This window comes from Eurytemora carolleeae, unplaced genomic scaffold (assembly GCF_000591075.1).
Source record: "Eurytemora carolleeae unplaced genomic scaffold, Eaff_2.0 scaffold2349, whole genome shotgun sequence".
NCBI lineage: Eukaryota > Metazoa > Arthropoda > Copepoda > Calanoida > Temoridae > Eurytemora > Eurytemora carolleeae.
The window spans coordinates 5,922-19,603 of NW_019398236.1; the positions used below are offsets into that span (position 1 = coordinate 5,922).

Sequence of the window (13,682 nt, forward strand, 5' to 3'; positions counted from 1 at the left end):
GTACTTCTCCCCTGATGAGATCTCCTGTTCTGAGTTCTCCTGTTCCGAGATCTCCTGTGTTGTACTTGTACCTGGAGAAGTTCTCTGATCTGAGTGGAGTTAAGGAACTAGTCTCTCGTCCTATGATTGGTATGAAGTTTTCTAGATTGAGGAACATGACAGCTATGGGAGTACAGGTTTTAAACAAGACTATTTCTACGGGAGATGATTGGTGGGGAGAAAGATGGAACCTGATCCAGGAGTCCCTGAGATGTTATGCGCTGGGGGATATTCAGTTTGGGTTCATGACTTACAACATTCTGTCTGGTCTGATGTTAAGAGATGTTTTCCCGGATCCAGAGGTGCTATGCAGGTACTTGAAATGCAACCAGAAGGAGGCTGCAGATTGGTTCTTAGAGTTCCTGATGGTATCATTGGAGGGGGTGGAGTATCAGCAGAAAGCAGAGGAAGAAGCCGAGACGAGAGAGGAGATGATTCTGTCTTTGAGATATAGGGACGAGCGGGAGAAGTTGTGTGAGTTCTCTCCTCCTTTGGTGCTCCTGTGGTCCAGGATCCTAGGAAAGTGGCCCAGCCCGACGTCTGGAGGCTGCCGGTATCTGTTAGAGGCCAGGGAGTGGTTTTTGTTCCAGATTACTACTCTTGCAGAGGCTGGATATACTTGGTCCAAAGGGAAGAGGCTAGAAGTACCTGGAGATGACGATAAGGAGTATGCTAGGTTCGGACTGGATCCTGAAGAGCTGGAAAAGCAAGATTGGTCAGGTTCAGCAAGGGGTTTCAGAGGATGGGAGAGACCTGAGGGATTGAAGATCCCTCTGCTGGAACTGGATATGAGCAGGGTTAAGAGTAAGGAGATTGGTGAGAAGTGTTCATTGACAGGAAGATGCCAGCGATGGTCTCTGTTGGAATGGGCCAGGATGAACCCGCATGAGATGAGCAAGTTCTTCGTAAGGATGGAGAAGGATATAGGATTCCAGAGGTTTTACGGAGGATTGTATGATGCTATGCGGTTATGCTACCGGAGTGTTATGGACAAAAAAGCTCCGGTTGTAAGTGAGACGGAGAAGAGGTTGAAGTCAGCAGTTCTCCATTCACTGGAGGAGGAGTCGGAGGGGTTGAAGAGATGTGAGGAGGAGTTGAAGGTGAGAAGGATGAGGGTTGGATGGTTGACCAAGCTCTCCTCTGACTGGGAGTATGAAGAGAGGACTAAGTGGAAAGGAGATGTTCCTGCTCTGCCTGCTCCTAAGATGAGGTCAGGGGTGAAGAGGAAAAAGAACCCAAGACCTGGTAAGCTGAAGAGGATGAGGAGCTTGAAGGAGAGTGTAGCTGGTTCTGCTGCTGAGGAGCTGGCAGNACAAATCAGGAGAAAATTAAAGAGAACTGCGGATGCTGTCTTCACTGCATAAATTACATTATTGACGAAAGGAAAGTGTGGATCATTGGTTTGAAAACAATGTTATAGCAAATTATTAATCAAATAAATGGTCGACGCTTCTCTTTCTACTTGAATACAAATTTGTTTTGACATTTTTGGCTAGCTCAGACCAAAAAAGAGAAAGTCTATATTTTCGAAAAAAACACTTTCATTAAATATTTATTTTGTAAAAAAAAATACTGTTGATTAAGACATTAAAATCTGAAATTTTCCAAATTATAAGCTAAAAGCCACTAAAAAGTCGTAATTTTCCAATTGACTTCACTAAACACATGTTTTCACTATTTATAACTAAATTATTAATTAACCCTGCCGAAAGCCAATTATTCACATTATTTACATATATGCTGTTAAAACAAACATTCCAACTTTTGTCTAACAGGAAGCTGGAAAACATTGAAGAATGGTTGACAAATGTTTTGCAAAAATTCCCGGCAGAACATATCAGTAATCATGAGTACACCAATCTTATCACCAGAATACTTGGGTTTACAATGATCATGAAGAACCCAAGCCCATGGAGTTTAACACCATCAGAGAACCGAAAGCTCAATGACTACGCAATTACTGGAAGTGAATCAGGACTTTCTAGTGAAGCACCTGAAAGTTGGATCTGGTTGAGAAAAGGGCAACTTGAAGCTTTGAGTTGTTTGCGTGCTATTTTCTCTGCTGATTACGGGACTGGGAAGACGCTTTTACTGAAGGTAAGAAATTACATTTATATTAAGCTAATAGATTATAGCATTAAGATATGAAGTGAAAAAAGTGTTATTTAATATTTGGATTATAGATTAGTTGTAGAATATTAATGCTGTTTTTCAGAAAAAAAGATAATTTTATATTTAGAGAAAAGCCCTGGATTTAAGTAAAAAGGCTGCCAATCAAGGAAATACAAATATTTGAATACATTGATTGAACTCCAATACATATTATGATAGGCTGACTAGTGACCACCAGGGGTGGATACAGGAGTGAGCCATAGAGTGACTGTTCACCCCTGAAAATTGTTCAATCCTAAAGCTTTAGGGATGATCGCTACGGAAAATAGAGAGAAAGTCTAAAATTCCAAATTACGTAGCAATTCCAATAGAGGAAGTAATGTTTTTTCATATTCATTCATAGTTATTAAAAAGGCATAATTTTAAAATTTTAAGTTGTGTCTTAAAAATTGAAAATTTTCCTTGTGTTTGGTTACTCACAAGGATATGGCTTTATTGACGTACGACTTGGAACTCTGTTAATACCATGGATAAAGGTTAATTTGATAAATTTGAATAAATAAAAATAAAAATGTCTTTCTGAAGAATAAAGTGAAAAAATATCATTACCTCCTTTATTAGTCTAAACCATAACAAATCTAGTCATTTAAAAATAATATGATTTATAATTTTTGTTTTGTAAAAGATTAGATTACAATAATGAGCATTCAAGCAAAAGAAAATATTTGTTGCAGAAATAGGGGAATTTGGTCGCAAGGTTCTTTTCATCTCCCTAGCAGCAGCAGCAGATAAATTTTACAAAATGGTTCAGTTGTAAATCAGGCATGAAACTCCTGTAATGAAAGGTCATATGAAATTACAAGAACATTCCCTTTAATGAATTTTTATTGATGCATATTTTCATAATGTCTTGTTACTTGAGGTGTGTGGTGTGAGTGATCTGGTAGAAGAGTATGAAAAATCAGGAAACAGAGCAACAGAAGGGCAAGTTGATTATTTTTATAGTCAGATGATAAAAATTATATCTTTGATAATAAAGCAATAATCTTAATTTAAGATAAATACAAGGTGTCAAAATAAACGCTTTTCAAGGTAAAACAGCTCTCATTATGATTAAATTTTGACATTTTTGGACAATTTCAAAATCAACGTACTATTTCCGACCAATGAACATTAGTTAGAGGCTTGGAAAAAATTCATATAAAGATTATAGGAAAAGTAAAAAAAAACATTTTTTTATTTTAATTTTATATTAAGAGATACCTTATTTTGGTTTAAATAAATTATACTGGTCCTTCTTATTATTTCGTTAAAGGAATTGAGTTTTTATCACAAACTCTGATTTTTGAATCTCTATATCTGTGCAACCCGATGTCGTAGACCTTTAATATTTCAAACTATGAATTCTGTTAGATAAAAGTGTCTAAATTTAAAATATCAAAGGTTTACACCATTTGATTGAAAAGATATAGGTATTATAAAGTTTGGCTTTGTTGCAAAACTTCTGGTAGATTTTAATCTTTTTAAAGAATTTTCCTATTTTGAGACCCTAATGAAATCACAAAATATGTTAGTAAAACAAATATAATAAATCTATGAACTCTACTAAGCCAAAATGGCAAACTTCTGATCGTAATTTATACTTCTTTAATTCTAGTATTACAAACCTCTATGTTGTCTATCTCTCAGAAATGTAATATAGAACCATGTATTAGCTGTAGTTCCAGAAAGGGACTGTGTGCAAAATGTGAAGTGACATTCCAATTTCCATGTAAAGGGGCCTGATGTACATCAGTATCCTGTAAACCAGGGGGTAGAGAACTCAATGTGTTTATCACTGAGTTATAGCCACAAACTCTATTTTAAAAATCCATATATCTTTTCAACCTGGCGGTGTAAACCTTTTATATTTTAAACTCAGACTACTTGATCTAGCAGAGTTTATAGTTTGAAATATCAAAGCAGGTCACGACACCGGGTTGCAATGATATAGCGATTAAAAAATCAGGGTTTGTGGCAAGAACTCAGTTCCTTTCCGGGAAACTGACTTTCTGCGATTTAATTAATATTTTTAAAATCTAAACAGCGTTTCTGTAGTCAGTCATCCTTGATCAGTCATCCTTGATCAGTCATCCTTGATCAGTCATCCTTGATCAGTCATCCTTGATCAGTCATTCTTGATCAGTCATCCTTGATCAGTCATCCTTGATCAGTCATTTTTGATCAGTCATTCTTGATCAGTCATCCTTGATCAGTCATCCTTGATCAGTCATTTTTGATCAGTCATCCTTGATCAGTCATCCTTGATCAGTCATCTTTGATCAGCTATTTCTTAATCAGTCAAATGTTAAAAGGGTACTGTTGTGAATCCGACATGCCAGTCTACAAATGAAGGCTCACTTGCAATTGCGCCTATAACAGTCCCTCCTAAAGAGCGTTCCTTTTGAATTTGTTTTTAAGGGTGAAAGAAAAATAACACTTGGAAGATATAATACTCAAACTAAATTTATCCAGAGAAAAATAAACAAATAACATACATTAATAAAACCTAATTGTAGATTAACTTTGTTTGAGTTGGTCTCCTTTATTCTGTGTAAGGAGGAGTACAAAAATCATCATGTGTTCATCGACGAGATTCCATTTTATGAACGAGGTATGAGAATTCGTTCTTAATCTCCAATGTTTTCATGTTGGTAAACCTTTGTGACAAAATTGAATGTTTAGGTATTGAGAAGATTGCTGAGTCTGCATATCCTGGCAAAATTTTAGAATCCTTCAGAGCTGAATGGATACGAGAGCTTGCAGGCGATAGAAGTGGAGAATCTCCAGCCTCTGACAGGGGTAAAATTATTCATGTGTCCTGACATGCACACTACACAGCTCCAATGCATAATTATACAAGGGTGTATATTTTCTTCAAATCATTCCCAATTTTTTTTTTAGTTTTATGCGCTGAATTTTGAAAGCAAATGATTTTTAAGGGAGATAAATATATTTTTGGGTGAACACTGCTGAAAAGTATAAAATTAAATGAACAGAATGTCCAATTTTTTTAAATTTTTTCAACTGTAACAGATTCTTATAAACATTCAGTAAGTCCCCATAGTCGCTTTTAAGCCCAAGGAAAAGTGAAAAATTATCATTTTCTCCTAAAGACAACCCAACTTGATGAAATTCCTGTAAAAAAACTTCCTTCACACGAAAGGGAAAATAAATTATTGTTACATAATAAAATACACTGTACACAGTACACACCCCTCTAAGATCGAGGCGAAATCCATTTAACAACAAAATGGGGGAAAATTATAGTGTATGGATACTGGGGCTTCACATTAAGAAAATATTTGATCAGGAAAGAAACTTGGCGATAAAATATCTTTTTTAGAATTCTCTTTTACTGAACGTGAAATACCTTAGGTAAACCTTAGTGACAAAATTAAATATTTAGGCGTTGAGAAGGTAGCTGAGTCTGCAGATTCTGACAAAAATGGTAAATCATAAAGTTAAAATAGTTTTGATCAGAATACACTGATCCTGTACACAAACACAAGAGCAGTTTTACAAAAAGTTTAAATTTTCAGGAAAAGAAATATTACATTAAAAATCTTTTGAGATTGAATTCTGATTAGCTTGTTTTGCAATTTTCTTCACGTTTGCCATTTTTTACTTTAAATGGACTGTCACAGTATAAATTGTAAAGAACTTCAATTTCTAGAGTGGCATGTCCGATTCACAAGAGTACACTTTAAACTTGTCAGATCATTGACAGCGGAGAATACGGGATTTTTCTCATCTAATTAATTGTATGCAAATTATACTGGAAAAATGGAGTGTAAAGGTTTCAATAATTACAAGGATATCTCCATCAACCTTGATCAGTCAAAGGTTTAAGGGTATTTATGTGAATTGGAAATGCCACTTGATGTAAATGGAGGGTTACTTGAAATTTAATGAATTTGAGCCTAAAACCGGTTTCAATTGAGCGCCGGCTTAAATCTGGAAACATTGATTACAATTTTAACTGGGACCGACGATATTTAAGCCACGTCTATAATTCAAGCCGCGGCTCAAATTCTTTAAATTCGGCCTCAGTTGTGTTTAGTTAAGTTAAAATCTTTCAATCCATAATTATAATATAAAGATTTTGTGAAAAGAAAAAATAAGTTCGTTATACAGTGATAACCAGAAAACACTGGATTAAGTTATAACTTTAAATAGTCTGCAATGCAAACAAGAGGCACAACAATTGTGCAGAGTATACAGGGTGTCCCACGAAACATGACTGTTGGTAAATAGTTTTTAATGTCGTCTTCCATACACTGTATTAAATATTTAAGGCTTTGTGCAGTTTATTTCGTTTAGAAAATCTGTTGCTCAAATATACTTTACTTTGCTATATATAATATTTTTATTATTGTCTTTGGTATTATACAACTTCACAAAGTATGGAAGAAGACATTCTAAACTATTTATCAGCTGTCATGTTTCGTGGGACACCCTGTACAAACCCATTTCACTTAATGAGTGATTTAACGACTTACAAGTTGCTTTGTAACACAATGCATACTTTATGGGGGGGGGAGACCTTCTTAGCCATCTATGTTACTTTATTCAAGTTCAAAGAGTGAAAATAGTAGGATTTGTATTAGCAATTATGCACAAACCTCCAAAAGAAATGATTTATTTTTGCACTTAATTAACACAATTTGTTAAAGTTGGTCCACAATCATGATCAGTAGAGTGGAAAGAAGGGGGGAAGGAGGGGCTGAATCAGGTTTGTCCTCCCTCTACTTGCGCCACTGATGTTAAAAGTGTGTTAACAAGATTAAATATGAAATATTTATAGCTTTCCACTTTTTGATAAATATATATATGTCTTTCTTTTATTTCAGGTAAAACTATCGATCGTCATGTGTGGATGGCAATTAGAAATGAAGCAATACTTTCAATTTATAACAGCACTTTTCCAGAGGTGTGTCTAAATTTTTCTGTTGAAACCATATCAAACCCTTAACTAAATTCCATATCTCATATAGATATATTGGTTTAATTACTTTAACATGTTAAAGATCCCCATACGCACAGCAAACATTTTCTAAGAATTCTATGGGGTAATTTTAGGGTTTGAGGAAAATGAAATATCAAAAAGAATTATAAAGAAAGATCCTTTCTTATACTCCCCTCCCCCCCCCAAAAAAGTTTTAATATAATTTTTGTCAGTCACAAAAAAAGGAATGATTATTAAAAAAGACTCCTGTTTGTAATTACAAATAATAGATTCAGTGTATAAGTTTATAACTGTCTCTTATTTAGTGGCAGAAAAGAATGGAAGCAGAACCTTACTCCTTTGTCTTTCCTAAACTCAGGAATCCATTTGTTATTAAACCTAAGATACCGATGAAAACTAGTTTTAAACTTGAAAACGCCTCCAATAAAATCAATATATTTGTTATTAAACCTAAGATACCGATGAAAACTAGTTTGAAACTTGAAAACCCTCCAGAAAATCAATATCTTTTTTTTGGCATTTAATGAAGGGTGGAACCATTTGGCACTTTTTTGATAAAAATTGAGATCCTTTTAACAGGCATGTGTAAAGGTTTCTGTCATAAAAAAGTGTTTAAAAGTTTAATGGTAAAAATGGATGCAGCGAGAACCTGAGAAATTCAAAGAATGTTATAGAGTTTACCGAGAAACATCGTGACATGAGGTAGATATTTTATTATTTGTATGAATTCAAAGTTCCAATGCGCTAAATGTTTTAAAAAATACATATTTCACAAAATTAAAAATGCGCCTCTTAAGTAGGATTCAATGATACAAATTGAGTAAAAGTCAGTTGAGTAAGTGAAAATGAAAAATTAATATGAGTATCCATGGAAAAGGCTTGAAAACCAGAATTGAAAAAATATTGAAAATTGGGTAAGACTAAGTTATGGTCAAAAATCGTTTTTTCTCTAACAAATTTCTTCAAGTATTCAAAAAAGTGTTTTTTCGACCCAACTCGGTCAAAGTTCAATATTTTCAATACTTTAAATTATTTTGAATTAGGAGATTCAACACTGTTCCAATGATAAGTTTTTTAAAATTTTCATTTTCTCTTATACTAGTGATTTTTTCACATATTTTTATCATTAAACCCCCTTTCAAACTGTCATTTTTAAAATTTGTGAAAAATGCATTTAATAAACATGACAGTTAGTATTACTAGTAGAATACTTTTCATCTTCTGTAAAATAGTTTCAGAAAAATGTCACACCCTTAATATAGATACAGGCAATTACTTTAAAGGTAGAAGAACATATGTTTCTTTGAATGTACACTGTACACTGTACATGGTGATTCTATATGAATGCTACATACATTTCCGTCCTTTGGCAGTTATTTTTGAAGGGGCTTACACAGAATCATGGTTGATTTTTTATTTATTTTTACAAATGTTATTTTATATTTACTTAAATTTTATCTAATAAAAATGCGCCAATTTTGGTCTGCAAATCTGGAAAGTTGATTAGCTTGAGTGAACATTTAATGGTTGAATAAAATGGCTCTGGTTAGAGTAAAACTGTCATGAAGTTAAAACCACTAAACCTGGTACAAATGGAGAACTTTTAATTTTTGTGGATAAGTTTGCTGCTTCCTTTGAGCAGAAATTCAAAAGTGTTATTAGTGACATGAGAAAGCGTTCCAGAGAGTCTTGTTTTAAAACTGAGCCTGTTTTGAGTTGTTTAGTTTTGCTTAAAACATAATGTATCAATCTAGACTAACGGAAAATATCTCATTTTCAAGCCCTTTTGGTCGGTTCCTCTTTTATTTGAGTAAATCAAAAATAATGCATTTGCATAGAATCACACTTCTAAATGAGATGTTCATTTCAAGTTAATAAGACATGTAATTTAGAATATAAAGAAAAGCATATTTTTTTTAGACTTGATGACCTATATGGACCCCTAAGAAAGGCTGATGGACCTAAGCTTCACCCTGTCATAGGAAATTTTTCTAGTTTCTCAATGAACAAATCATTAACACTGATCCTGTCGATCAGAAATAACCGGACATTGGGTAAATAAAGCAGACACTCAATAGGACTAGCCAGTGCAACAAGGTTGACGCGGCCAGACTTTAGGTTGAATTTAATGTTACTAAAGGGTCAGGGGTGAATGGGTTAGAGTAAAACTGTCATATCATCACTCAACCTGGTACAAATGGAGAATTTTCAACTTTTGTGAATAAGTTTGCTGCTTCCTTTGAGCAGAAATCCGAAAGTGTTATTAGTCACATGAGAAAGCGTTCCAGAGAGCCTTGTTTATAAATTGAGCCTGTTCTGAGTTGTTTATTTTTGCTTAAAACATAAATGTCTCAATCTAGACTAACTGAAAATATCTCATTTTCAAGCCCTTTTGCCTGGTTTCTCTTTTATTTGAGTAAATCAAAAACAACAATTAATTGTATAGAATCACCATTGTAATTAAGAATATAATGAAAATTAATAATTTTTTAGATTTGAAGACCTATATGGATCCCCTGTAAAGGCTGATGGACCTAAGCATCACCCTGTCATAGGCAATTTTTCTAGTTTCTCAATGAACAAATCATTAACACTGATCCTGTCGATCAGAAATAACTCAGTATAGGAGAATGACCTGGAATAGATTTTATTTATTCCAATTAACTCAATCATGGGAATATAATTTAACCAACCTGTTTCATTGACAACATGAAGTTTGCATTTAGAACAAAAATCTTATTAATGCAGAATGAATAGCTCAGGTACAATTATTTAGATTATACCCTTTATATACAGGGCCTTTAACTCTATTAGGCAAAAAGTTAAGTGATAGCTATGAAAGAACATTTACAAACATTTGAGCGCCTTTTGACATCCCAGGTTCTAAAGCAAAGTTGAGCCCAATCATTTTATTAGTTTATTAATAAGTATAAAAAAGAAAAAACAATAAAAAATATCAAAAGTCAGAAAAATGTCAAATCATGGTCAGGACCCCAGCCAGAATATATCGAATGCGACGCAGGCAACCTTCATGATATTCTTAGGTAATTCAAACTATGTTTATTGTGTATCATTTACTGAATATCGCTTAGTAACATTTTGCCTTGTTCAGGTTTGCCAAGTTATTTCGACTTGTAAAATAATTGATAACATTTTATGCAACAGTTCCTGCACAATTTTTGCCTTGAATCAGCTTGATTTTATCTTTGAGTTCCAATAATTAATGAATAACAAAGAGTGTAACAAATAAATATTGTATGACTTATTAATGTTAAAAATTACAAAGATATTAAACATTCAAACTATTATTTGATGAATTGGAATTTAGTCAAACTAGACTATCAGGTCGATTCCCGCCCATCTTCTTTTTATCCTTTTTATAGTTTAAATAGTTGCTCAATCTTTCAGCATTATCTCTTCTATAAAACAAAACTAAATGTTTCTGCGGATTTACAATTTTTTTTCATGGATTTTCAAAATTTTACGAAACTTTAGGAGACAACTTTTTGTAATTCTGAGCATTCATAAACCTTCCCTGGGATCATATGAGGTTCCCCACAGACAGACAAGCAAAGTATATTTATAGATTTACAATTTTTTTTCGTGGATTTTCAAAATTAGTATTAAACAACTTAACAAATTATGGAAGAAGACATTTAAAAGTGTCATGTATATTCGTTATTCATTGTCTGCATGATTTCATTGATTTTTTCCAAGTAACATGTTATTAGGCAAAATATTACAAGTGCCGGCTGAGCCAGTGAAGGCATTATGCATGGGTGCCACCGTTTTTTTTGTGCCACATAAATACAAATAAATCTTTTTGAACATAACTTAAAAAATTTTCCAATCCCTATAACTTTGCAACATAATGGTGTGAACATTTGATATTTAAAAATTAGATTGTTTGATCTAATATTGTTTGAAATATTGAAGGTCTTCGACATTTGGTTGCAAAGATATAGGAATGAGAAAATCAGAGTTTGTGGCAAAGACTCAGTTCTGTTGCCCAAGGACGAGTTTCTATTTATTTATAGAATAGTGATTTAAGTACTTAAACTAGGAGACATAGTCAAATCACTTTTCTTGTTTGCTGGTTCTTAAGTAAAGAATTAGTGGTTCAACTATATTTACGCAGTTCAACTAATAAATTCATTAGATTGAATTTCCTGCAGAGATAAATAAAGTATATAATAGGTAAAAGGAATTGAGTCTTTCTAACAAACTCTGATTTTCTAATACCTTTATTTTTTCCACCTAATGGCCGGTGTAAACCTTTGATATTTCAAACTCAGATTCTTTCATCTAACAGAATTTATAGTTTGAAATATCTTAGGTCTACGGCATTGGGTGGCAAAGATATTTTGATTAGAAAATCATAGTTTGTGACAAAAACTCAATTCCTTTAACTGTTTAATTGTCATCACTGAATTAATTATTATTTAGAACAACTTTGGAGAAAAATTACCCTGAGGAGGAGGAACCTGTTGTGATTCTCTGTAATTATGGTATGAATGTTAGCACTGTCTTTGCTAATTTGAAAAGAAAGATGATGAGTGGAGATCCTGAAAACCAAAGGTTTGACCTTTAAAAAGCTTGGGGGCTCTTGATATATGTAATAGGATAGTTGTTCTATGCATGTTAATTGGTTGTAGCTCAATTTTAATGAATAAGCCTTCAAAATCCAGCTCATTTAAAAACGTTTTAGGTTCAGGTGCTGTAGAGGTCTCAAAGAGTTTAAAAAGTACGTCGTAGAAATATTGGCAATATTTTTTCTTCATTTTTACCAAAACACAGAATATTTGAACCGCAGTGCTCGACCCCCTTACTTGTCCATATGTACAGTGCTGTACCCCCGTACCTGTCCTATGTACAGGGCTGGACCCCCTTACTTGTCCTATGCACAGTGCTGGACCCCCTTACTTGTCAATATTTACAGCGCTCAGTAAAGAAACTATCTTAAATTATGTCTAATCCCAAAATATGTGCAATACACATTACAATAATTAAATATAAGGCAAAGTTGCAGGGATGGGGTGGAGGGGGGGGGGNAAACGAAGAACCTGAACCCTAAGAAATCCAACCAGAATATGAGAGATATCCTACAATACCTATCCTAGATTAACCTGAGCTTAAAACAAAGAGCACATCTATAGAATAATGAAGCTTAAAATGTCTGAAGATGATCAATATATTTATTATTTAATCTAAAAGAGACAAAAATTACAATCTGTTCAAAATAATGGAAAAACAGAAATTTTAATGAAATAGATGCTTGAAAAAGGAACCCTGAGCAGTACACATTATGGATTTATAATACAAAGGAAAAATTAACTTAACTTCAAATTAATTTTTATTCCTGAACCAAAAGAGAAACTAATCTTGTTCTTTTGAAACCAATTTGTGTCTTTTGTCAATGATAACGTGACTAAAATGATATCATTGCTGCAAACTCCAATAAACCTTCATGATCCATAGTTAAGATAAAACCAAATGTTTGAGTCTGAAAAATAATTATTTCCAGTAAATTATCCGTATAGAGACCCAAACCACATGTAATGTTACTTCTTTTCTCTCTTTGTTAATTCTCCAAGAAATGAACACTGAGAAATAAAAATTGTCAGTAATTAAAAACAAAAATTGTAAATTGTACAACATGTTACGAAATATGTTATGTATTGTATATATAATACACTCTAAATAATGATACATGGTTATTGGTTACCCACATAGGATGGAATTTTAAAATTGTACATTGTACAACATGTTACAAAACATGTTATGTATTTTATATAAAATACACTCTAAATAATGATACATGGTTATTGGTTACCCACATAGGATGGAATTTTAAAATTGTACATTGTACAACATGTTACAAAGTATGTTATGTATTGTATATATAATACACTCTAAATAATGATACATGGTTATTGGTTACCCACAAAGGATGGAATTTTAAAATTGTACATTGTACAACATGTTACAAAGTATGTTATGTATTTTATATATAATACACTCTAAATAATGATACATGGTTAATGGTTACCCACAAAGGATGGGACTTTAAATGACGACCTAAAATTTGAAGGTCTAATTTGAGTTTCTGACTGAACACCTGAATATATTCCAAACGGTCGTCTCTTTAGTTTCCACTTTTGTGGGTAACCCCGTAAAGTTTACTAAATGGTAGTTTTAAGCTTATGAAAACGAGAAACCATTTTTTTCAGTGAATAAATATTTTTTATGAAACTATATTTTATCATTCATCGGTAATATCGTAATGAACGTGCTATAAAGTAAGCATCATGTTAAGTTAAGTTAGCTGTACACAATGTATACATGTATACAAACTACCATAAATTTAGTATATTCTAACCTTTTTAACTTTATTTCAGGACTGAAATAGAAGAATCCGACAACACTGAGGATGAATCTGAGGATGACCTCAATGATAATCAAATAGACTCCAACTTACCTGAAATAGAGTAAATCTGGGGTTATTATATGAGACGTCAAAAGT

At 33.1% G+C, this 13,682-nt stretch overlaps 1 protein-coding gene and 1 long non-coding RNA gene across 2 annotated transcripts; both read left to right on the forward strand.

Moving 5' to 3' along the window:
* The first annotated feature begins 1,351 nt into the window (after positions 1-1,351).
* Positions 1,352-2,324, forward strand: LOC111717075 (uncharacterized). Its single transcript, XR_002768667.1, has 3 exons — positions 1,352-1,426; positions 1,819-2,136; positions 2,279-2,324. It is a non-coding gene; the product is annotated as an uncharacterized LOC111717075 (long non-coding RNA).
* Positions 2,325-3,032: 708 nt separating this feature from the next.
* LOC111717076 (uncharacterized) lies at positions 3,033-13,651 on the forward strand. The gene is made up of 11 exons (XM_023492591.1): positions 3,033-3,135; positions 4,710-4,804; positions 4,876-4,992; positions 5,600-5,641; positions 7,044-7,123; positions 7,465-7,517; positions 7,802-7,861; positions 9,653-9,714; positions 10,149-10,203; positions 11,606-11,737; positions 13,558-13,651. The coding sequence occupies exons 5-11, from the start codon at positions 7,070-7,072 to the stop codon at positions 13,649-13,651; spliced, it is 510 nt and encodes a 169-aa protein (XP_023348359.1). The 5' UTR covers positions 3,033-3,135; positions 4,710-4,804; positions 4,876-4,992; positions 5,600-5,641; positions 7,044-7,069.
* The last annotated feature ends 31 nt before the right edge of the window (positions 13,652-13,682 follow it).

Coding starts and splice junctions, on each gene's coding strand:
- LOC111717076 (XM_023492591.1), top strand. CDS start 7,070: ATGGCAATTAGAAATGAAGCAATACTTTCAATTTATAACAGCACTTTT. Junction 7,518..7,801: donor TTTGTCTTTCCTAAACTCAG/GAATCCATTTGT, acceptor AAATGGATGCAG/CGAGAACCTGAGAAATTCAA. Junction 9,715..10,148: donor TAAGCATCACCCTGTCATAG/GCAATTTTTCTA, acceptor AATCATGGTCAG/GACCCCAGCCAGAATATATC.